Consider the following 23,432-nt stretch of genomic DNA (forward strand, 5'->3'; position numbering starts at 1 on the left):
TTTTCCCTAGCAACCAAATACAGTACCCTAGCAACAGTGTAAACAAAGCCTTATATCTGCGCATCAGAACATCGTAGAGACACGGGGGTTGGACCGTTTTACTTTTGGCTTGGAGTATAATCATAAATTGTCCCCCGAAACTTGCCACGGCAAGCACCACTCACATTTTCTTCAGGAAATGTACCTATCTACTTACTATTACTATTGCTCATACTTATTATTATTTATTTATTCTTATATCTGGACACTTTTTCGGCGCGTAACTCGTCCCGCACGGTTTGTCGTAGACCAATGAAACAGGGCTCAAAATGACCGGCTTATTGAGGACACGTCTGCTATGACTTTTATAAGCGATCGGGGGTACGGTCTTCGCCCCAGGGGCGAAAAAGCAGCCGAAAAATCCCATAGACTTAACATTGCGACAAACTTTGACGAGTCGTAGCTCAGACCTAGGATTTCACAGAAACTTGTGACTTGCCACATTTGAAGAGGCTGGCAGGCTCTGTAAGAACATACCTCACAATGGGGTGTAAGTTGTATCCCTGGGGTGTAAGAGGCCCCCAAATTTCCCCATAGACTTATAATGGGGCAGGAATCACGCCCATATAACGAAATAAAAACGTCCCAGATGGGATATCTTTGCAGCGCAGTGTCATAGAGACATGGGGGTGGGCTCATTTTACTCAGGCATCAAATCAGTCCCTTAGGATCCTTATTGAGCAATTAAGCCACGCCCCTAGCAACTATTTTGGGCACCCTAGCAACATTTCCCATAGACTGCCATTATAAAATGCCCAGATGGATATCTTTGCTGCAGAGTGTCAAAGAAACATGGGGGTGGGCTCATTTTACTCAGGCATCCAATCAGTCTCTCACCATCCTTATTGAGGTATTAAGCCACGCCCCTAGAAACCAAATATGAGCAGCCTAGCAACATAACAAACAAAGCCTTATATCTCTGGATCCGAACATCCTAGAGACATAGGGGTTGGGTCTTTGGGTAATATTAGCTTCATGCTAGCTTCGTGCTAAGTCATACTAGCTTCGTGCTAGTTTCATGCTAGCTTTATGCTAATTTCATAACAAATCTTGCTAACTTAATGCTAAATCATGCTAGCTTCATTTTAAATCTTGTTAGCTTCACGCTAAATCATGCTAGCTTCATGCTAATCATGCTAACATCATGTTACTCATACAAGCATCATGCTAATAATGCTAGGATCATGCTAATTTCATGCTAACTTCATGGTAATCATGCTAGCATCATGTTAGCTTTATGCAAATTGTGCTAGCTTCATGCAAATTATGCTAGCTTCATTCTAGCTTCATGCTAATCATGCTAACATCATGCTAGCTTCATGCTAATCATGCTAACATCATGCTAATCATGCTGGCATCATGCTAGCTTCATGCTAATCATGCTAACATCATGCTAGGTTCATGCTAACATCATGCTAACTTCATGCTAATCATGCTAACATCATGCTAGCTTCATGCTAATCATGCTAACATCATGCTTATCATGCTAGCTTCATGCTAATCATGCTAACATCATGCTAATCATGCTAGCATCATGTTAGCTTCATGTTAATCATGTTACCATCATGCTAGCATCATGCTAGCTTCATGCTAATCATGCTAACATCATGCTAGCTTCATGCTTATCATGCTAACATCATGCTTACTTCATGCTAATCATGCTAGCATCATGCTAATCATGCTAGCATTATGTTAGCTTCATGCTAATCATGCCAGCTTCATGCTAATCATGCTAACATCATGCTAAAAATGTTAGCTTCATGCTAATCATATTACCATCATGCTAGCTTCATGCTAATCATGCTAGCATCATGCTAGCTTCAATGCTAATCATGTTAGCTTCATGCTAATCATCTAAGCATCATGCTAGCTTCATGCTTATCATGTTACCATCATGTTAGCTTCATGCTAATCATGCTAACATCATGTTAGCTTCATGTTAATCATAATAACATCATGCTAACATCATGCTAATCATGTTAGCATCATGCTAGCTTCATGCTAATCATGCTAGCATAATGCTAGCTTCAATGCTAATCATGTTAGCTTCATGCTAATCATGCTAACATCATGTTAGCTTCATGTTAATCATATTAACATCATGCTAGCATCATGCTAATCATGCTAGCATCATGCTAGCTTCATGCTAATCATGCTAGCATAATGCTAGCTTCAATGCTAATCATGTTAGCTTCATGTTAATCATGTTAGCATCATGCTAGCTTCATGCTAATCATGCTAACATCATGTTAACTTCATTCTAATTATGCTAACATCATGCTAGCTTCATGCTAATCATGCTAGCATCATGCTAACGTCATGTTGAACCATGCTAGCTTCATGCTAAATCATGCTAGCTTCATGGTAAATCATGTTAGCTTCATGGAAAATCATGCTAACGTCATGTTAAATTATGCTAGCTTCATGTTAAATCATGCTAACTTCATGCTAAATCATGCTAGCTTCATGCTAAATCATGTTAAATCATGCTACCTTCATATTTCATCATGATAACTTTTTAAAATCATGCTAGCTTCACACTAAAACATGTTAACAGCCAGGTAAACTACTAGACTAAATTTCTTTTACATTTCTGTCAATCAACTTTTTTGCATTTTCATGCACTGGTAATTCCTTGGGAATTGCATTTATTATTATTCGTCCAACCAAATTTCCGCAATTAATACTGCTCGAACCGTTTAAAGCTCACGTAACACACGCTGTTTCTGCATTTCTGATATTACTCTGGAGTACCTATGGAGTAGTATGACATCCTTTATATCTCTGAAGAGTCTTTAGTTTAATCAGATTTATAAAAGAAAGATTAGCTTTACCGAATCTTTCCGATAACGTACGAAAAAATGAAGAAGGAGGAGTTATAACACGGGAGGAGCGAGTATGAGTCATGCAACACTATACAACACTGTTTTAACTTATGATTCACTACATGTTCGTGTCATTTATATAATATACACGCGCCTATTTCCAACCTAGACAGAAGTCTTACTTACCGCGTGTAACTCGTCATGAAAATCCACCGCATCAAACACACACGCAAAACTCCGCTGCTAATCCGGATAATAAACTATATCCATTGTTTCCATAAGGCTGGATGTCTTCTCCTTACATCCAAAAACACACTTCTTGTTGTGCCATTGTTGACTTTTGAAATTAAACAAAGCTGAGTGGCGTGATAAGCTGTTAGCAAGCTCTAGCGTCTCCCGCTGACTGACGGCTGGGCGGGGTTTTCCAGGGGAAGTTTTCCGGCGGAAGCCCATATAAAGAAGTGATACGTATCGAAAACCCCTGAAACGTCAGTTAGAACCGTAATCGAAAAAAATTAGCCGAAACTTGTACGAACCCTGGCGAAGTGCATTCGGCACAGAAATACTCTGAAACACGCCCAACTGCATTTTTGACACTTTGCCTACGTTTAGCATGAGGAAACAACTCTATAACTGTGTTAATAAGTCAGAATGCTTGAAATACCATTAAACCCCCCCTTTAACTTAGAAACTTCATTCAAACTCTCAAACGTGCAGACTATTCGGGAATAGTGTGCTATGACTTTTATAAGCGATCAGGGGTATGGTCTTCGCCCCAGGGGCGAAAAAGCAGCCGAAAAATCCCATAGACTTAACATTGCCACAAACTTTGACGAGTCGTAGCTCAGACCTAGGATTTCACAGAAACTTGTGACTTGCCACATTTGAAGAGGCTGGCAGGCTCTGTAAGAACATTACTTACAATGGGGTGTAAGTTGTACCCCTGGGGTGTAAGAGGCCCCCAAATTTCCCCATAGACTTATAATGGGGCAGGAATCACGCCCATATAACGAAATAAAAACGTCCCAGATGGGATATCTTTGCAGCACAGTGTCATAGAGACATGGGGGTGGGCTCATTTTACTCAGGCATCCAATCAGTCCATTAGGATCCTTATTGAGTTATTAAGCCACGCCCCTAGCAACCATTTTGGGCACCCTAGCAACATTTCCCATAGACTGACATTATAAAATGCTCAGATGGATATCTTTGCAGCACAGTGTCATAGAGACATGGGGGTGGGCTCATTTTACTCAGGCATCCAATCAGTCTCTCTCCTTATTGAGGTATTAAGCCACGCCCCTAGAAACCAAATATAAGCAGCCTAGCAACATAATAAACAAAGCCTTATATCTCTGGATCCGAACATCATAGAGACATGGGGGTTGGGTCTTTGGGTAATATTAGCTTTATGCTAGCTTCATGCTAAGTCATATTAGCTCCGTGCTAGTTTCATGCTAGCTTCATGTTAAATCTTGTTAGCTTCACGCTAAATCATGCTAGCTTCATGCTTATCATGCTAACATCATGTTAATCATGCTAGCATCATGTTAATCATGTTAACATCATGCTAATAATGCTAGGATCATGCTAATTTCATGCTAACTTCATGGCAATCATGCTAGCATCATGCTAGCTTCATGCTAATCATGCTAACATCATGCTAATCATGCTAACTTCATGCTAACGTCATGCTAATCATGTTAGCATTATGCTTACGTCATGCTTATCATACTAGCATCATGCTAGCTTCATGCTAATCATGCTAGCATCATACTAGTATCATGCTAAATCATGCTAGCTTCATGCTAAATCATGCTAGCTTCATGCTAGCTTCATGCTAAATTATGTTAACTCATGTTAGCTTCATATTTCATCATGATAACTTTTTTAAATCATGCTAGCTTCACACTAAAACATCTCAACAGCCAGGTAAACTACTAGACTACATTTCTTTTACATTTCTGTCAATCAACTTTTTTGCATTTTCATGCACTGGTAATTCCTTGGGAATTGCATATCTAGTTTAAAATATGATATTATATTATGTGAAAAAACATCACAATTAAAAACATTTGAAGCAGGACTACTTTGTCAAGCGTAATGTGTCGTAGCAGTGAGCAGATCGTAATGAGGTCTCCTTATATGAAACACCTGACTCCACTAATCAGGCTCCTTTCAGAATGTTTGAAACATTTCTTTAATTAACACACTAACAAACTGATGAACTTTCTGACATTTCGTATTTTCACTCATGCTCAGTTGTGCAAATTAAAATTAATAATTGGCAGGTAAACATTACAAATATCACAATTAAATGTAAACAATAATGCATTTTTATTTAAAATGTTTTATACTGATCATATCCTATCTGTGATATTATTTGCTCTTTGTATAAAAGTGACTATCAACCAAAAGTAATAATTTTAAGAGTTTAAATGTATATAAAATGTATTTTAAGCATGAAATTATTTTGCCCACATAGGTCCAATTTGGGTCCCATATTATCACCCAACATGGGCATACCTATATGGGATCCACATAGCCAACCCACATGGGACCCATACATATTGCCCATGTTAAGCCCATGGCCACATGAAACCCATGTTGCCCATATGGGACCCACGTGGGGCCCACATATAAATGTTAATTAAATGTCAAAAAAAGGCATTTTTATTTAAAATGTTTTATACTGATCAAATCATATCTGTTATATTATTTGTTCTTTTTTCAAAGTGACAATCAACCAAAAGTTATTCTTTTAAGATTGTAAATGTATAAAGATGTATTTCAAGCATAAAAATGTTTTGCCCACATAGGTGCCATGAGGGCCCCACATTATTATCCCACATGGGCAAACCTATATGGGACCCACATAGGGAAACCCACATGGGACCCATATATATTGCCCATGTTAAGCCCGTGGCCACATGAAACCCATGTTGCCCATGTGGGGCCCACATATCAATGTTAATTAAATGTAAAAAATAATGAATTTTTTTAGGGATGCACCGATACTGGTATCGGCCTCGATACCACTTTTTCTAAAGTACTCGTACTCGTTAAAAGTCCCCCGATACCTGGAATCGATACCACGGTCTGAGAAATGTCTATGTTTGAGCGGCGTGTAAGGGGTTAATGCCTTTTGTGTTGTACAAAGAGGCAGAGTTTACAACAAACTGGAAAACTAGTCCTTTGTTTTTTTGTTAAATTATATGACTAAAGCTATTACCTGTAAATTTAAATCATGTTTTTTTATTAAGTACTCGGTATCGGTATGGGCAAGTACTGAAATGCAAGTACTCATACTCGTATTCCAAAAAAGTGGTATCGGTGCATCCCTAGCATTTTTATTTAAAATGTTTTATACTGATCAAATCATATCTGTTATATTATTTGCTCTTTGTTTAAAAGTGACAATCAACCAAAAGTTATTATTTTAAGATTGTACATGTATAAAGATGTATTTCAAGCATAAAAATGTTTTGCCCACATAGGTGCCATGAGGGCCCCACATTATTATCCCACATGGGCAAACCTATATGGGGCCCACATAGGGAAACCCACATGGGACCCACATATATTGCCTATGTGAAGCCCATGCCCACATGTAACCCATGCTGCCCAGATGGGACCCACGTGGGGCCCACATATCAATGTTGGCTGGGTATATATAGGCAGGCTATTCCTTCTAGTTCAGCAGTATTATTTAAAGACAAAGGAAGTATATTTTTACTATAAAGTCCCCCAAAATCAGTTTGCTAATACGAAAATTACTTGGTAATAATAATATTACGGTACAATACATATAAGTTTGAAAAACAATTTCTTAAAAATATCAAATTCTTGAGAATTCCTGACTCGGATTTGCAACAGTGTCGCAACAGTGTGCACGCATGTGCTACAATAGAAACTCCACCCCTTCCAATCCGCTTCATTTTTCCAATGACCATCTGAGCGAGCTCGAGCGCTGCCGTAACAAAGTAACACCTCATCCCTCCAAAAAGCCGCCAAGATGGGGGAAGTAAAATCGCCCAGACACATGTTTTTGTGGAGCATTGCGCTTATTTACATGTGCGCTTTTGCATCCATCTACATACAGATACCAGGTAGGGACGTTTCTCTTTATGATGGTGGATTTTGGGTGCGGCGGTAATGAAACGGTTGTCTTGAACTTGAACTTCTCCAATGCTGAGGAATGTAGGGTGTTGGCAAAAACAAAACGTAATTCCTGCGGTTATTCATTCATTCATTCGTCAGGTCTCATTGCTCATTCACCCGCGAAATCGGAATACGCCATTTGGGTTTCATTTTTAACTTTTGAATTTTAAAATGTTCATATTAGAGACCTCGTGCGCCGCCCTTATTCCACACAGAAGGCGCGTTCTCTGGATGTGTAGCCTATTTGTTTTGGATTATAAGCGCCACATTTCAGATCTTACAGGTGAGGTTAAATGGTCCACGCGTGAATAAAGCACAGCGTCTCATTCTGATCCACATGTACTGCTGAATGTTTGGGAACCGGCCAGTTAATGCTGAGTACGCGTAGCACAGTGACCCGTCATCGTTTGAAGGGCCTGTTCGCTTTTGTTCCTGCAGACCCATTCAGTGCTTCATATGTAGGCTAGCTATGCCATGCAGACCATGCCATGTGCATTTAGGTGCAGCAAGGTTAATTTGTATGTTAAACAACTGACCATGCATTAATGTATTTCTGAAAAATAAATGCAGTAGTCTGTTCGTGGACCTTTCAGGTTGCCAATGCACTGAACATGTGTAACAGCAAAGATGACCACCACAGTGTTACTACAGAGGCATATTTATATCACAGATATCCACATAAAGATTTATTAGGCATATGTCTGTCACTGGAGTGATACCTTTCTAAAAGGTACATATTAATACCCCAGAGGTGCATATTGAACCAAATATATATCTGTAGCTTAACGGTAGCCTACCTTTTTAAAGGTTACAACTCCAGTGACAGCTTGGAACCATTTTTTGACAGTGTAGTAGTGTTAATCTATAATAATTTAATCAATATCTGCAATACAATAATAAAGTTATGTCAGTGAGATGTCAAGTATAGCACCGCTCATCAACAAAACAACAACAGAAAAGAGGTCAGGCTGTGGGGTTTGTTTTTAAACCAAATTAAGATTTCTTCCACCATTAGACACAAATAATTCCCATTGTGTGTTTGTGCAAGGTATGATAGCCCATAATGCCTTGTGACTTTTGCCAGCATAGCTTAAATCAAAGAAAGGAAGAGAAAGTAGCTGTGACTCATCTGTTGGCTTTGGCACAATGCTTAGCTTGTTCTCTAACTGAAACCAGCACGCTGTGAGCTCCCTCTTGCTGTGGCATGCGTGTCAGAAATGTTGACACTTTGTCATCTGCCATCCCCTTTGAGAAAGTTCGGTTACCTTGAAAGTTGTTTTGTAACATGGTAAAGTTGTCTTTCCTGATATCACTGTGCCGAATCGCTGTCTGTTTATGCACTCCCTGTTAGCATGCACCCTAAAGCGTTAGTTAGTAAGTGCACTGCATTTGATCCCTGCAGTTTATCACCACCCAAACATCTGCTGTGTTCGTACGGGTTGATAAAAGTCACAGCACGAGTTTGTGTTTTGTTCATCGTTATGGCATTGCGAGGCAATATTATCGTGTTGAATGAATGTTTGCATGCAGTTTAATGCTTTATGCTTTTACTATCACAGAGCAATCACAACATATAATTTTGTGCAGCCCCTGGGGGAAAATCAGTCACCAACGCTCTTTCTAGGCTGCAAATTTGATCACTGATAAAATATGATCTGTTTTTCAAAACGTTCACTTTTTTATACATCTCACTCATCAATGGTAATAAAGTCATCAAAGAAACAGCATGCAAGAGAAGTTTTGCTGTCACAATATGACATTCAGTAAGTTAAATCAAATATAGTGTGGTGCTTCCACTAGCATCCATTGGTTAAAATTTTAGTGGCCTTGATGTTGTCAGCCAGGCCACTCGTTTTGCAACAGAGTAAAAGAGTGTGAGGGCAAGCTTTGTTTCTCTTCAAAACACACATCACTATACGACCAGGCTGGAATAGTGACATTTGATTTAATGTTGACTCTGTTGCTGTCTTCCTCTGGTCAGGTCTCTATGGTGATGATGGTATGGTTCCTGTGCGCCTGCTGATGCCCAAGGTGCAAGGATCTCTGCTGGAGCAGTTTCAGGCCGTCCCTTCCCTTCTGTGGCTTGGATCGTCTCTGGGTCTGGAGCCCCAACAGGCCCTGGAGCTCATCTGTCTTGTAGGAGTGGTGCTCGGTCTGGGTGCTGTGCTTTTCGGGGTCCTGAGAGACAGTTTGATCTACCTCTGTCTGTGGACCCTTTACCTCTCTTTATATAATGTTAGTTAATTTTTTTATAAAAAATTTCCATTGATTTTGCTATATATGTATGTGCATTGTATCTCTAGCATATGCCATATTTAAGTGCATTTAGCCATTGGTCATAGTGTCAAGTGCATGGTAATTGACATTGTGGCCAATGTTTTTTGGTCATCAAGATGTTTAAATTGTTTGTTTTTTAGGTTGGAGGGGACTTTCTCCACTCTGAATGGTGAGTTCCAGAATTTGTTGTCTTGCATGTTGATCCCCACGCTGTCTCATTGAGTATAACTGATGAGGTCCTAACCGTTTGTTTTTCATGCTGTCCATGGTTGTTAAGAACATTTGCAAGTAAAATGTCTCTGAATGTCTAGAGCAGAGAATTGTTTATGAGAAAGAAAAGGCTAGCCATGGGTCTTGGCACCTTTTTTGCATATGCCATTTACATTTCATGCATTTACAGTCCAATAGAAACAATTGTTAGTGGATTTTAATTAGAGGTTGACTGATACAGTATGTTTTTTTCTCTGGCCGATGCCGATATTTAGAAACCAGGGCGGTGATATATAAATATATGATGCCGATTTTCTTGGCCGATATGTTTGGCCGATTTTCTGTTCGTACATAATAATCAAAATGTCCTCATCATAGCAGATATTTAAAATGTGAAAAGTCACTATTTAAGCCAAAGTTTTTTTTTTTTTTTTTTTTTGAACATGTAAATACAATTACAAAATATGAATTAAAGCTGCAAGCAGCGATGGAAGGGCCCTCGCACGCATGTGCACCGCTACCCTATGACATTAGTAACGCAGTGAACCAGGGGGATATGAATTAAAGTGGGTAAATATAGGTGGATATTCAAATGGGAAACTGATGTGCCACACTGTCTGTGTGCAGCAGGTGGCGCTGTGACTGTAACTGATTTTGTTATATTGATGTGTTCAGGCCGGGACCCTTATCAAAAGTGTGAAGTATAGGGCAGATCGGATAATGTATGCCTGAATTGCAACAGATTCATGGCGAAACATCACTCTTTGAGAGGCCGCCACGAAAAGTCAAGATCTTTGCAATTTTTCATCGCAAAGGGCTTAAGATCAGTCTCACCTGATATGATAATGATTTGATTAAATCTCTGAGAACAGAAAATCACAGCGTAAAACAAAGCATTTCCTGCTACCTCTAGGTGGCGCTAGGACTGAAGCTGAATATTGGCATTGAAATGTGTTCAGGCCAAGACCCTTATCAAACATGTGAAGTGTGGGGCAGATTGGACATTGTATGCCTTAGTTATAAAAACTTCCTGTTTCATGGCGAAAACGCTGATATTTGGCAGGCCGCCACGGACACACCCTCCAACAAAAAGTCAAAAGCTCCACAATTTAACATCGCAAAGGCCTTTAGATGAGATTGACCAAATATGATGATGATCTGATAAAATCTCTAGGAGGAGTTCGTTAAAGTACGAAGCCTGGAAATGACCAAATTTGCACATAAATCACAGCAAAAATTCAAAATGGCCGACTTCCTGTGGGGTTTAGAGCTTCGCTCCAAGAGACTTTTTTGTAGGTCTTGGGGTGGTAGGTGACCCTACCAAATTTCGAATCTGTAGGTTTTTTGTAGCAGCGGGGCTGTTCTCTTGAAATTTTGCGGGTGGCGCTATTGAGCCATTTCTACATGCCCACTTCTGGCGCCTATGCCACGTGTAAATATTTGCCACTTCTGATGTGTGTGCAACATTTTATGACTTTTTGAGCTTGTTTAGCCTGTCAAAAATGCGATTCATTTAGCGATACTTTGCGAGGCCGCCACGGACACGCTCTTTAACGAAAAGTCAAGGTCGTTGCTTTTTATCATCACACAAGGTCTTGAGATAACACTGGTGAAATATGATGTTGATATGGTTAAAAATCTAAGAGCTGTAAGTCACAGCGTAATACATGGTATTTCCTGCTGCCTCTAGGTGGCGCTATGAGTGTTATTGAATTATGCCATGTAGATGTGTTCAGGCCTGGACCCTTATCAAACGTGTGAAGTCAGGGGCAGATCGGACAATGTATGCCTGAATTACATCAACTTCCTGTTTCATGGCGAAACATAACACTTTGCCAGGCCGCCACGGACACACACTCCAATGAAAAGTCAAAAGCTCTGCAATTTAGCATTGCAAAGGCCTTTAGATGATACTGACCAAATATGATGATGATCGGATTAAATCTCTAGGAGGAGTTTGTTAAAGTACGACGCTTGGAAATGTCAAAAAATGACAGAGAAAATAAAAAATGGCCGACTTCCTGTGGGGTTTAGAGCTTCGCTCCAAGAGACTTTTTTGTAGGTCTTGGGGTGATAGATGATCCTACCAAATTTCGTGTCTGTACATTTTTCGTAGTGGGGGGGCTGTTCTCTTGAAATTTTGCAGGTGGCGCTATCGAGCCATTTCTACACGCCCAGTTCTGATGCCTATATTACATGTAAATTTTCGCCACTTCTGACGCGTGTGCAAGTTTTCATGAGTTTTCGAGTATGTTTACCCCCTCAAAAATGCGATCCATTTCGGAGAAGAATAAGAATAAATAATAATTAAAACTGCAAGCAGTGATGGAAGGGCCCTCGCACGCATGTGCACCGCCACTCTATGGCCTTAGTAAAGCAATGAACCAGGGGGATTGAAATTTCAGTGGGTAAATATAGGCGGATATTCAAAGGAACTTTGAAGTGCCACACCTCCTTTGTGCAGCAGGTGGCGCTATGATTGTAATTGATTGTTGTAACATTGATGTGTTGAGGCCAGGACCCTTGTCAAACGTATGATGTCTGTGACAGGTCGGACATTGCATGCCTGAGTTACAACAGCTTTCTCATGGCGAAACATCACTCTTTGCGAGGCCGCCACGGACACGCCCTTCAACGAAAAGTCAAGATCTTCGCAATTTATCATCGCAAAGGGCTTAAGATCAGTCTCACCTGATATGATAATGATTTGATTAAATCTCTGAGAACAGTGAATCACAGCGTAAAACAAGGCATTTCCTGCTACCTCTAGGTGGCGCTAGGACTGAAGCTGAATATTGGCATTGAAATGTGTTCAGGCCAAGACTCTTATCAAACATGTGAAGTGTGGGGCAGATTGGACATTGTATGCCTTAGTTATAACAACTTCCTGTTTCATGGCGAAAACGCTGAAATTTGTCAGGCCGCCACGGACACACCTTCCAACGAAAAGTCAAAAGCTCCGCAATTTAACATCGCAAAGGCCTTTAGATGAGATTGACCAAATATGATGACGATCTGACAAAATCTCTAGGAGGAGTTCGTTAAAGTACGAAGCCTGGAAATGACAAAATTTGCACAGAAATCACAGCAAAAATTCAAAATGGCTGACTTCCTGTGAGGTTTAGAGCTTCACTCCAAGAGACTTTTTTGTAGGTCTTGGGGTGATATATGACCCTACCAAATTTCGTTTCTGTAGGATTTTCGTAGCGGCGGGGCTGTTCTCTTGAAATTTTGCAGGTGGCGCTATCGAGCCATTTCTGCATGCCCACTTCTGGCGCCTATGCCACATGTAAACTTTGCCACTTCTGACGTGTGTGCAACGTTTTATGACTTTTTGAGGTTGTTTAGCCTGTCAAAATGCGATTGAATTAGCGATACTTTGCCAGGCCGCCACGGACACGCCCTTAAATGAAAAGTCAAGGTCGTTGCTTTTTATCATCACACAAGGTCTTGAGATTACACTGGTGAAATATGATGTTGATATGGTTAAATACCTAGGAGCAGTAAGTCACAGCATCAAACATGGTATTTCCTGCTGCCTCTAGGTGGCGCTATGAGTGTTACTGAATTATGCCATGTTGATGTGTTCAGGCCTGGACCCTTATCAAACGTGTGAAGTCAGGGGCAGATCGGACAATGTATGCCTGAATTACATCAGCTTCCTGTTTCATGGCGAAACATTACACTTTGCCAGGCCGCCACGGACACGCCCTCCAATGAAAAGTCAAAAGCTCCGCAATTTAGCATCGCAAAGGCCTTTAGATGATACTGACCAAATATGATGATGATCGGATTAAATCTCTAGGAGGAGTTCGTTAAAGTACGACGCTTGGAAATGTCAAAAAATGACAGAGAAAATTCAAAATGGCTGACTTCCTGTGGGGTTTAGAGCTTAGCTCCAAGAGACTTTTTTGTAGGTCTTGGAGTAATAGATGATCCTACCAAATTTCGTATCTGTAAGTTTTTCGTAGTGGGGGGGCTGTTCTCTTGAAATTTTGCAGGTGGCGCTATCGAGCCATTTTTACACGCCCACTTCTGACGCCTATACTACATGTAAATTTTCGCCACTTCTGACGCGTGTGCAAATTTTCATGAGTTTTCGGGTATGTTTAGGCCCTCAAAAATGCGATCCATTTCGGAGAAGAAGAAGAAGAAGAAGAAGAAGAAGAAGAAGAAGAAGAAGAAGAAGAAGAAGAAGAAGAAGAAGAAGAAGAAGAAGAAGAAGAAGAAGAAGAAGAAGAAGAAGAAGAAGAAGAAGAAGAAGAAGAATTAAAGCTGCAAGCAGCGATGGAAGGGCCCTCGCACGCATGTGCACCGCTACCCTATGGCATTAGTAAAGCAGTGAACCAGGGGCATACGAATTAAAGTGGGAAAAAATAGGTGGATATTCAAAGGAAAATTGATGTGCCACACCGCATGTGTGCAGCAGGTGGCGCTATGACTGTACCTGATTATTGTTATATTGATGTGTTCCGGCCGGAACCCCTAACAAACGTGTTAAGTCTGGAACAGATCAAACAATGTATGCCTGAATTAAAACAGCTTCCTGTTTCATGGTGAAACATCACTTTGCCAGGCTGCCACGGACACGCCCTTCCACGAAAAGTCAAGATATTCGCAATTTATCATCGCAAAGGGCTTAAGATCAGTCTGACCAGATATGATGATGATTTTATTAAATCTCTAAGAGCAGTAAATCACAGCGTAAAACAAGGCATATCCTGCTACCTCTAGGTGGCGCTAGGACTGAAGCTGAATATTGGCATTGAAATGTGTTCAGGCCAAGACTCTTATCAAACGTGTGAAGTGTGGGGCAGATTTGACATTGTATGCCTTAGTTATAACAACTTCCTGTTTCATGGCGAAATGCTGAACTTTGTCAGGCCGCCACGTACACGCGCTCCAACGAAAAGTCAAAAGCTCCGCAATTTAACATCGCAAAGGCCTTTAGATGAGATTGACCAAATATGATGACGATCTGATAAAATCTGTAGGAGGAGTTTGTTAAAGTACGAAGCCTGGAAATGACAAAATTTGCACAGAAATCAAAGCAAAAATTCAAAATGGCCGACTTCCTGTGGGGTTTAGAGCTTAGCTTCAAGAGACTTTTTCGTAAGTTTTGGGGTGATAGATGATCCTACCAAATTTCGTATCTGTATGTTTTTCGTAGTGGGGGGGCTGTTCTCTTGAAATTTTGCAGGTGGCGCTATCGAGCCATTTTTAGACGCCCACTTCTGATGCCTATACTACATGTAAATTTTCGCCACTTCTGACGCGTGTGCAAATTTTCATGAGTTTTCGAGTATGTTTAGCCCCTCAAAAATGCGATCCATTTCGGAGAAGAAGAATAAGAATAATAATAATAATAATAATTAAAACTGCAAGCAGTGATGGAAGGGCCCTCGCACGCATGTGCACCGCCACTCTATGGCCTTAGTAAAGCAATGAACCAGGGGGATTGAAATTTCAGTGGGTAAATATAGGCGGATATTCAAAGGAACTTTGAAGTGCCACACCTCCTTTGTGCAGCAGGTGGCGCTATGATTGTAATTGATTGTTGTAACATTGATGTGTTGAGGCCAGGACCCTTGTCAAACGTATGATGTCTGTGACAGGTCGGACATTGCATGCCTGAGTTACAACAGCTTTCTCATGGAGAAACATCACTCTTTGCGAGGCCGCCACGGACACGCCCTTCAACGAAAAGTCAAGATCTTCGCAATTTATCATCGCAAAGGGCTTAAGATCAGTCTCACCTGATATGAAAATGATTTGATTAAATCTCTGAGAACAGTGAATCACAGCCTAAAACAAGGCATTTCCTGCTACCTCTAGGTGGCGCTAGGACTGAATCTGAATATTGGCATTGAAATGTGTTCAGGCCAAGACTCTTATCAAACATGTGAAGTGTGGGGCAGATTGGACATTGTATGCCTTAGTTATAACAACTTCCTGTTTCATGGCGAAAACGCTGAACTTTGTCAGGCCGCCACGGACACACCTTCCAACGAAAAGTCAAAAGCTCCGCAATTTAACATCGCAAAGGCCTTTAGATGAGATTGACCAAATATGATGACGATCTAACAAAATCTCTAGGAGGAGTTCGTTAAAGTACGAAGCCTGGAAATGACAAAATTTGCCCAGAAATCACAGCAAAAATTCAAAATGGCTGACTTCCTGTGAGGTTTAGAGCTTCGCTCCAAGAGACTTTTTTGTAGGTCTTGGGGTGACATATGACCCTACCAAATGTCGTTTCTGTAGGATTTTCGTAGCGGCGGGGCTGTTCTCTTGAAATTTTGCAGGTGGCGCTATCGAGCCATTTCTGCACGCCCACTTCTGGCGCCTATGCCACATGTACATTTTTGCCACTTCTGACGTGTGTGCAACGTTTTATGACTTTTTGAGCTTGTTTAACCTGTCAAAATGCGATTCATTTAGCGATACTTTGCCAGGCCGCCACGGACACGCCCTTTAATGAAAAGTCAAGGTCGTTGCTTTTTATCATCACAAAAGGTCTTGAGATTACACTGGTGAAATATGATGTTGATATGGTTAAATACCTAAGAGCAGTAAGTCACAGCGTCAAACATGGTATTTCCTGCTGCCTCTAGGTGGCGCTATGAGTGTTACTGAATTATGCCTTGTTGATGTGTTCAGGCCTGGACCCTTATCAAACATGTGAAGTCAGGGGCAAATCAGACAATGTATGCCTGAATTACATCAGCTTCCTGTTTCATGGCGAAACATTACATTTTGCCAGGCCGCCACGGACACTCCCTCCAATGAAAAGTCAAAAGCTCCGCAATTTAGCATCGCAAAGGCCTTTAGATGATACTGACCAAATATGATGATGATCGGATTAAATCTCTAGGAGGAGTTTGTTAAAGTACGACGCTTGGAAATGTCAAAAAATGAAAGAGAAAATTCAAAATGGCTGACTTTCTGTGGGGTTTAGAGCTTAGCTCCAAGAGACTTTTTTGTAGGTCTTTGGGTGATAGATGATCCTACTAAATTTCATATGTGTAAGTTTTTCGTAGCGGGGGGCTGCTCTCTTGAAATTTTGCAGGTGGCGCTATCGAGCCATTTCTACACGCCCACTTCTGACGCCTATACCACATGTAAATTTTCACCACTTCTGACGCATGTGCAAAATTTCATGAGTTTTTGAGCATGTTTAGGCTTTCAAAAATGCAATTCATTTCGGAAAATAATAATAAACGAAGCAAAAACAATAGGGTCCTCACACCCCGGTGTGCTCGGGCCCTAATTAAAGCTGCAAGCAGCGATGGAAGGGCCCTCGCACGCATGTGCACCGCTACCCTATGGCATTAGTAAAGCAGTGAACCAGGGGGATAAGAATTAAAGTGGGTAAATATAGGTGGATATTCAAAGGAAAATTGATGTGCCACAACGCCTGTGTGCAGTAGGTGGCGCTATGACTGTACCTGATTATTGTTATATTGACATGTTCCGGCCGGGACCCCTAACAAACGTGTGAAATCTGGGGCAGATCGAACAATGTATGCCTGAAATACAACAGCTTCCTGTTTCATGGCGAAACATTACACTTTGCCAGGCTGCCAGGGACCCGCCCTTACACGAAAAGTCAAGATCTTCGCTAATTATCATCGCAAAGGGCTTAAGATCAGTGTGACCAGATATGATTGTAGGTCTTGGGGTGATAGATGATCCTACCAAATTTCGTATCTGTAAGTTTTTCGTAGTGGGGGGGCTGTTCTCTTGAAATTTTGCAGGTGGCGCTATCGAGCCATTTTTACACGCCCACTTCTGACACCTATACTACATGTAAATTTTCGCCACTTCTGACGCGTGTGCAAATTTTCATGAGTTTTCGGGTAAGTTTAGGCCCTCAAAAATGCGATCCATTTCGGAGAAGAAGAATAATAAACGGAGCAAAACAATAGGGTCCTAACACCCTGGTGTGCTCGGGCCCTAATAAACGGAGCAAAAACAATAGGGTCCTCACACCCCGGTGTGCTCGGGCCCTAATAATAATAATAAACGGAGCAAAAACAATAGGGTCCTCACACCCAGGTGTGCTCGGGCCCTAATAATAAACGGAGCAAAAAAATAGGGTCCTCACACCCCGGTGTGCTCGGGCCCTAATAATAGTAAAACAAACCACATGTTAACAACCAAATAAAACTTTGTTTTTTCCAGTAACAAAAATAAAAAACAAATCAATTTACATGTACAAAAGGGAGTCGAAAGAAGTAAAACTTATGTACGTCTACCCCTTTTAACCTCTACTCTACACAATGTTTAAATCTATAGACGGTTTCATGGGACGCACGTGCGCTGACGCGATGCATGCCTGGATCCGAACTTTACTTCCGGTTTCGTTTTTTTAATGATCTGACTAGTTGCTAAACTGATCTCTTGAACAAATGCCTCGTCGAAAAAAACAAATGTTTTGGTTTCCTATGTAGTCTATGTGTTGTTGTTTTTTTTGCTTGTTATATAAATAAACTATGTTTAAAGAACTTTATTTATTCTTAGCGAAGTTTACCAGAAGTTACATGCGGACCACGACAGCCGCTTGTTAGGGCCGGAGCACACCAGTGTGAGGACCCTATTGTTTTTGCTCAGTTTCTTCTTCTTTTTCTTCTCTAAAATGAATTGCATTTTTGAGGGCCTAAACATGCTCGAAAACTCATGAAACTTTGCACACGCGTCAGAAGTGACGAAAATTTACATGTGGTATAGGCGTCAGAAGTGGGCGTGTAGAAATGGCTCGATAGCGCCACCTGCAAAATTTCAAAAGAACAACCCTCCCGCTACGAAAAACGTACAGATACGTAATTTAGTAGGGTCATGTATCACCTCAACATCTACAAAAAAGTCCCTTGGAACCAGGCTCAAAAACCCACAGGAAGTCGGCCATTTAGAATTTTCGCTGTGATTTCTGTGCAAATTTTGGCATTTCCAGGCTTTGTACTGTAACAAACTCCTCCTAGAGATTTAATCAGATCATCATCATATTTGGTCAGTATCATCTAAAGGCCTTTGCGATGTTAAATTGCGGAGCTTTTGACTTTTCATTGGAGGGTGTGTCCATGGCGGCCTGACAAATTTCAGTGTTTTCGCCATGAAACAGGATGTTGTTCTAACTCAGGCATACAATGTCCAATCTGCCCCACGCTTCACATGTTTGATAAGGGTCTTGGCCTGAACACATTTCCATGCCAAAATTAAGCTTTAGTCATAGCGCCACCTAGATGCAGCAGGAAATGACATGTTACGCCATGATTTACTGATCTTAGAGATTTAATCAAATCATCATCTTGTTTGGTCAGTCTGATCTTAAGTCCTTTGCGATAATAAATTGTGAATATCTTGACTTTTCGTTGAAGGGCGTGTTCGTGACGGCCTGGCAAAGTGTGATGTTTCGCAATGAAACATGAAGTTGTTGTAATTCAGACATACATTGTCCGATCTGCCCCCGACTTCACACATTTGATAAGGGTCCTGTCCTGAACACATCAACATGGCATAATTCAGTAACAGTCATTGCGCCACCTAGAGGCAGCAGGAAATACCACGTTTTACAGTGTGACTTACTGCTCTTAGAGATTTAACCATATCAACATATTTCATCAGTCTAATCTCAAGACCTTGTGTGATGATAAATAGCAACGACCTTGACTTTTCGTTAAAGGGCATGTCCATGGTGGCCTTGCAAAGTATCGACAAATGAATCGCAATTTTGGCAGCCTAAATAAGCTCAAAAAGTCATGAAATGTTGCATACGTGTAAAATGTGATACATTTTTTTTAAAATAGGCTTTAGAACTAGAGGTGTAAAAATGGCTCTATAGCGCCACCTACAAAAACTTAAGAGAGCAGCCCCCCCGCTACGGTAAACGTACAAATATGAAATGTGAGAGGATAATGTATCACCCCAAGACCTACAAAAAGTATCTTGGAGCCAAGCTCTAAACCCCACAGGAAGACAGCCATTTTGAATTTTCTCTGTAGTTTGGGTGCAAATTTTGCCATTTCCAGGCTTCATACTTTAACAAACTCCTCTTACAGATTTCATTAGGTTAAAACCACATTTGGACTGTCATCTAAAGGCCTTTGCGATGCTAAATTGTGGAGATCTTGACTTTTCGTTGGAGCGTGTGTCAGTGGCGGCCTACCAAATTTCTGTTTTTCGCCATAAAACAGGAAGTTGTTCCAACTCAGGCTTACAATATCTAATCTGACCCACACTTCACATGATTGATAAGTGCCCTGGCCTGAACACATCAACATGGAATTATTCACAAACAGTCATAGCGCCACCTGCTGGCAGCAGGAAATGTCAGGTTTTACACTGTGATTTACTGCTCATAGAAATTTTATTAGATCATCATCTTGTTTGGTCAGACAGATCTTAGGGACTTTGCGATGATAAATTAAGATCTTGACTATTCGTTGAAAGGTGTGTCCTTGGCGGCCTGGCAAAGTTTGATGTTTCACCATGAAACTGGAAGCTGTTGTAATTCAGGCATACAATGTCTGACCTGCCCTATACTTCACATGGTTAATAAGGGGCCCGGCCTGAAACCTAATCCAGGTTGGGCAACGCAAAACTGTAACAAAGTGGTACGGTAACAACACTAATAACATTTCCTTGCTGGATTTTTGCAGCAAAATCAGCTTATTTTTTTTTAAATCTGCCAAATTATCGGCCAGGCCGATAAATCGGTCAACCTAGGGCTGTCCTCGACTAAGGATTTACATATTCGAATCAGAATTGTCGAATCTTTTCATAGTCGACCGATAGTCGAATCATCTATATTTGTGTGCATGGGTTGGGAGGGGGTCAGACCAGGTACAAATTGATAACTTTTATTTTCTTTCACAAGCAGCACACATAAACAACTTACTGATAAAGTGACCAAAACTGTCTTTCAAGTGATGAACGAAGACAAAACTGACGATGCATTTATATATTTTTAAGGTAAAATGTATAAGGCAACATTTGTTTAATTATTCATCATAACATTTTAAAGCCACGATCTACAGAACATCACACAAAAAAATTGATAACTAAACCTAAAAATATAACAAAGGTGATCCTGCCTTGGAAACCTCGGCTAATTCAGTGTTTTTATTTAATTTGGAGATTAAGCGCGTCAAAGCAGTCATAACCAAAAAAAACGACAAATGAGAAATGACAAATAATTTGTGATTGTTAATGCAAATTATAAAAACTAAGCTTTATATACAATTCATAAAAACACTGAAATTAATGATTTTATAGACACTACGCGTTATTATTTAAAAAATAAAAGCAGAAATACCTGCTTGCTTTCACTTTGATCATCTCCATTCACTTTAGATACAGAAACAACTGATGATATTATTTATTTCAGGAATCTCTTTTCTATCATTTGAAAGTGAACACCGATCATATTATTAAATCACAAAAAAAGACAGTCGTGTCAGGCAGAAATATAGGTTCGGTGCAGATATTTTCCGTTTCATCACCGAAATTTAAAGAAACGACTTTTGACAAAATAACCAGTCTGTTCTTAATACATTTTAAAAACGTATACCCGTCGAAAACATCCGTTTTTTAATGTTTAGTTTGATGAACTTCTAAATATGAGACGAAGAGCAGCACGTTCGGCTAAATTGCATGCGCAATCATGGCCAGCACGCAATAGTGCAAAATCTATACAACGAAAAGCAATCCAAAATGTACAGACTTAAATTAGATCAGAATTTACGTTTATAATAAATACATTTTTTTTTATAAAATAAGGTCAGAAGTAACAAAGTGCAGAACAAATGTGCAAAATGCCTCAAGTGCACGAAAACAAAACACAAGCCAAATAGATACATCAGATAACCCAGAGTGATTTATAAATAAAATAAAATAAAGAAATTATTTAAAGAACGAAAGTATAACCAGAATTGCCAGCTTTTTCTTTTAAATAGAAACAAAGAGGCAATGGTTTATTAACATAGGAACCTCTTATGGACGTGCGGTCACAGGGGTTGCTGGATTTATTAACGCATTTTAAAAATATTTATTGAAAGCTGATACTTCACATATTATTTGCAGAATTATAATAATATGCTGTATATTAATATATTGAGAGAAAGCTGTTATATGTGAAATCAGATTTGTGCACAGTGCACCCATATACGGCCAAAATTAAAGGATCCTCATTTCATAACACATCTGCGACGATTCGACTGTGAGATTGGTAGTCGAATCAGGCTTCTCCTATCGATGCATCGAATCTTCGACTATTCGGGGTCACCCCTAGGTCAACCTCTCATTTTAATTTCTTTATCCCCTATTACATTTCATTTATGCATTTGGCAGACGTTTTTATCCAGGGATTCACTGAAAGGAAACATTTTGGCCAAAGCCAAATAAAATGAAACACTCAGTCGAAGGCCGCATACTGAACAACCAAACATGTTTTTTTTATTTTCCTAATTATTTTGCTAGTTTTCTCACCATTGCATGAGTTACATTTTCAGAATGTCCTTTTTACTTTTCACATTATTTAACAATAAACATTATTTAACATTCCAGCAGTTATTATAGGGCCTTTTTACACCTGGTCACTTCTCTGATCAAATAGATATCTGACTTGTTAAAACTCATTTACATTCGACCACATAAATGAGTCTTGGCTAAATGGATATTAATCCCATCTATTTTCCTGCACAAAATGCAATTACATCTTCATTACTCCAACTTTAGAAACTTGCTTAAGCCTGGAGTATAGTCTATTTTTAAGGGGACGTGCACGGTCAAACGCACAGCCTTTACTTCTAGCTTTTGCAACAAAAGGCAGCAATTATGTTGAGCAGCAGACACGCGTGCGTGCGGGTGTGCGTGCGTGCGCGTGTGCTTACTCAGTCAGGATCAAGAGGGATAGACAGCAAGAGATTAGCATGACAGAGGAAAAAGTGCTCAACGAAGCACTTCTGTCATATAACTGTTAATAAACTGTTAATAAATGTTTTATTTATCATTTAAAGGTATAGCAGAAGATTTTCCCGAATTATTTAAAAGAACCGCCCCTCGATATTTTTTTTTAAATGCTCCCGAGAGGGAACGCCTGTTAAACGCGTGCACGAGACAGAGAGAGAGAGAGCATGCAGGAGCTCAGTTCTTCTCTTTGCTCTGTTTACAAGTTTCTGTCGGCATGTTTACCGTGTCTGTGCGGTTCGAGACTTGTGCCAGGGCTAGCATCGCAAATCATAGCTTACATCTACTTTTACTAGCAGTGATTTTAAATGGATTTCTCCAAATAGCATGACAAAATGTACCTTTCCAGTAGAAACTTTGCGTTGGAAGCCCAACCTGTCCTTTTAGCTCATGCCAGCGTGTGAAATAGTCTCCCATAAACATTCTGGTCTTGTTTCTTTATTTATAGTCCTTTCTCTTCTTGTCATACAATTCGTAGACACTTTTTCTCTTGCGACCCTCAGACATTTTGAAAAAACAGTGAGAACGCGACCTTCAATGAATGGTTGAAACCGTAGCACAACACACATACACGTGAAAGTGCGCATGTGCAGAAAGCGAACGTAGAGGCAAGCACGTACGACGGTTATACGTCAACATATAATCAGAATGATTGACATCTGGGATGACCAATAACAGTGGTGATCCACCCGGAAAACGAAAATCTTCCGCTATACCTTTAATATAAGCGGGTTTATCATTGTAGGCATGCCCGGCGCCACAAGGGCCTCTGTTTTATTTTTGTATTCATGGTTACAAATAAAATTTTCATCCTTCTGAGTTAAATAATAATTTAACCTTATCCCCATATTGGATTTAGAATGTTCAATGACGAGACATTACTGCCAGATTCAAACGTCTTTCGCGTTGGTTGACGCTGAGCCAGACAGACGAGCTCAGCGCTGTCATATATCAACA

At 40.3% G+C, this 23,432-nt stretch overlaps 1 protein-coding gene across 1 annotated transcript in view; it reads left to right on the forward strand.

The window, feature by feature from the left end:
* Nucleotides 1-6,787: 6,787 nt before the first annotated feature.
* Nucleotides 6,788-23,432, forward strand: part of lmf2b (lipase maturation factor 2b) — a 38,838-nt gene continuing 22,193 nt past the window's right edge. Inside the window, exons 1-3 of the mRNA XM_065265837.2 lie at nt 6,788-6,973; nt 9,007-9,260; nt 9,443-9,471. Coding sequence (XP_065121909.1) covers nt 6,880-6,973; nt 9,007-9,260; nt 9,443-9,471 — 377 coding nt within the window. The 5' untranslated portion in view covers nt 6,788-6,879. The remainder of the gene's footprint in view (nt 6,974-9,006; nt 9,261-9,442; nt 9,472-23,432) is intronic.

The sequence above is a fragment of the Paramisgurnus dabryanus genome, chromosome 1, assembly GCF_030506205.2.
Source record: "Paramisgurnus dabryanus chromosome 1, PD_genome_1.1, whole genome shotgun sequence".
Taxonomy (NCBI): Eukaryota; Metazoa; Chordata; class Actinopteri; order Cypriniformes; family Cobitidae; genus Paramisgurnus; species Paramisgurnus dabryanus.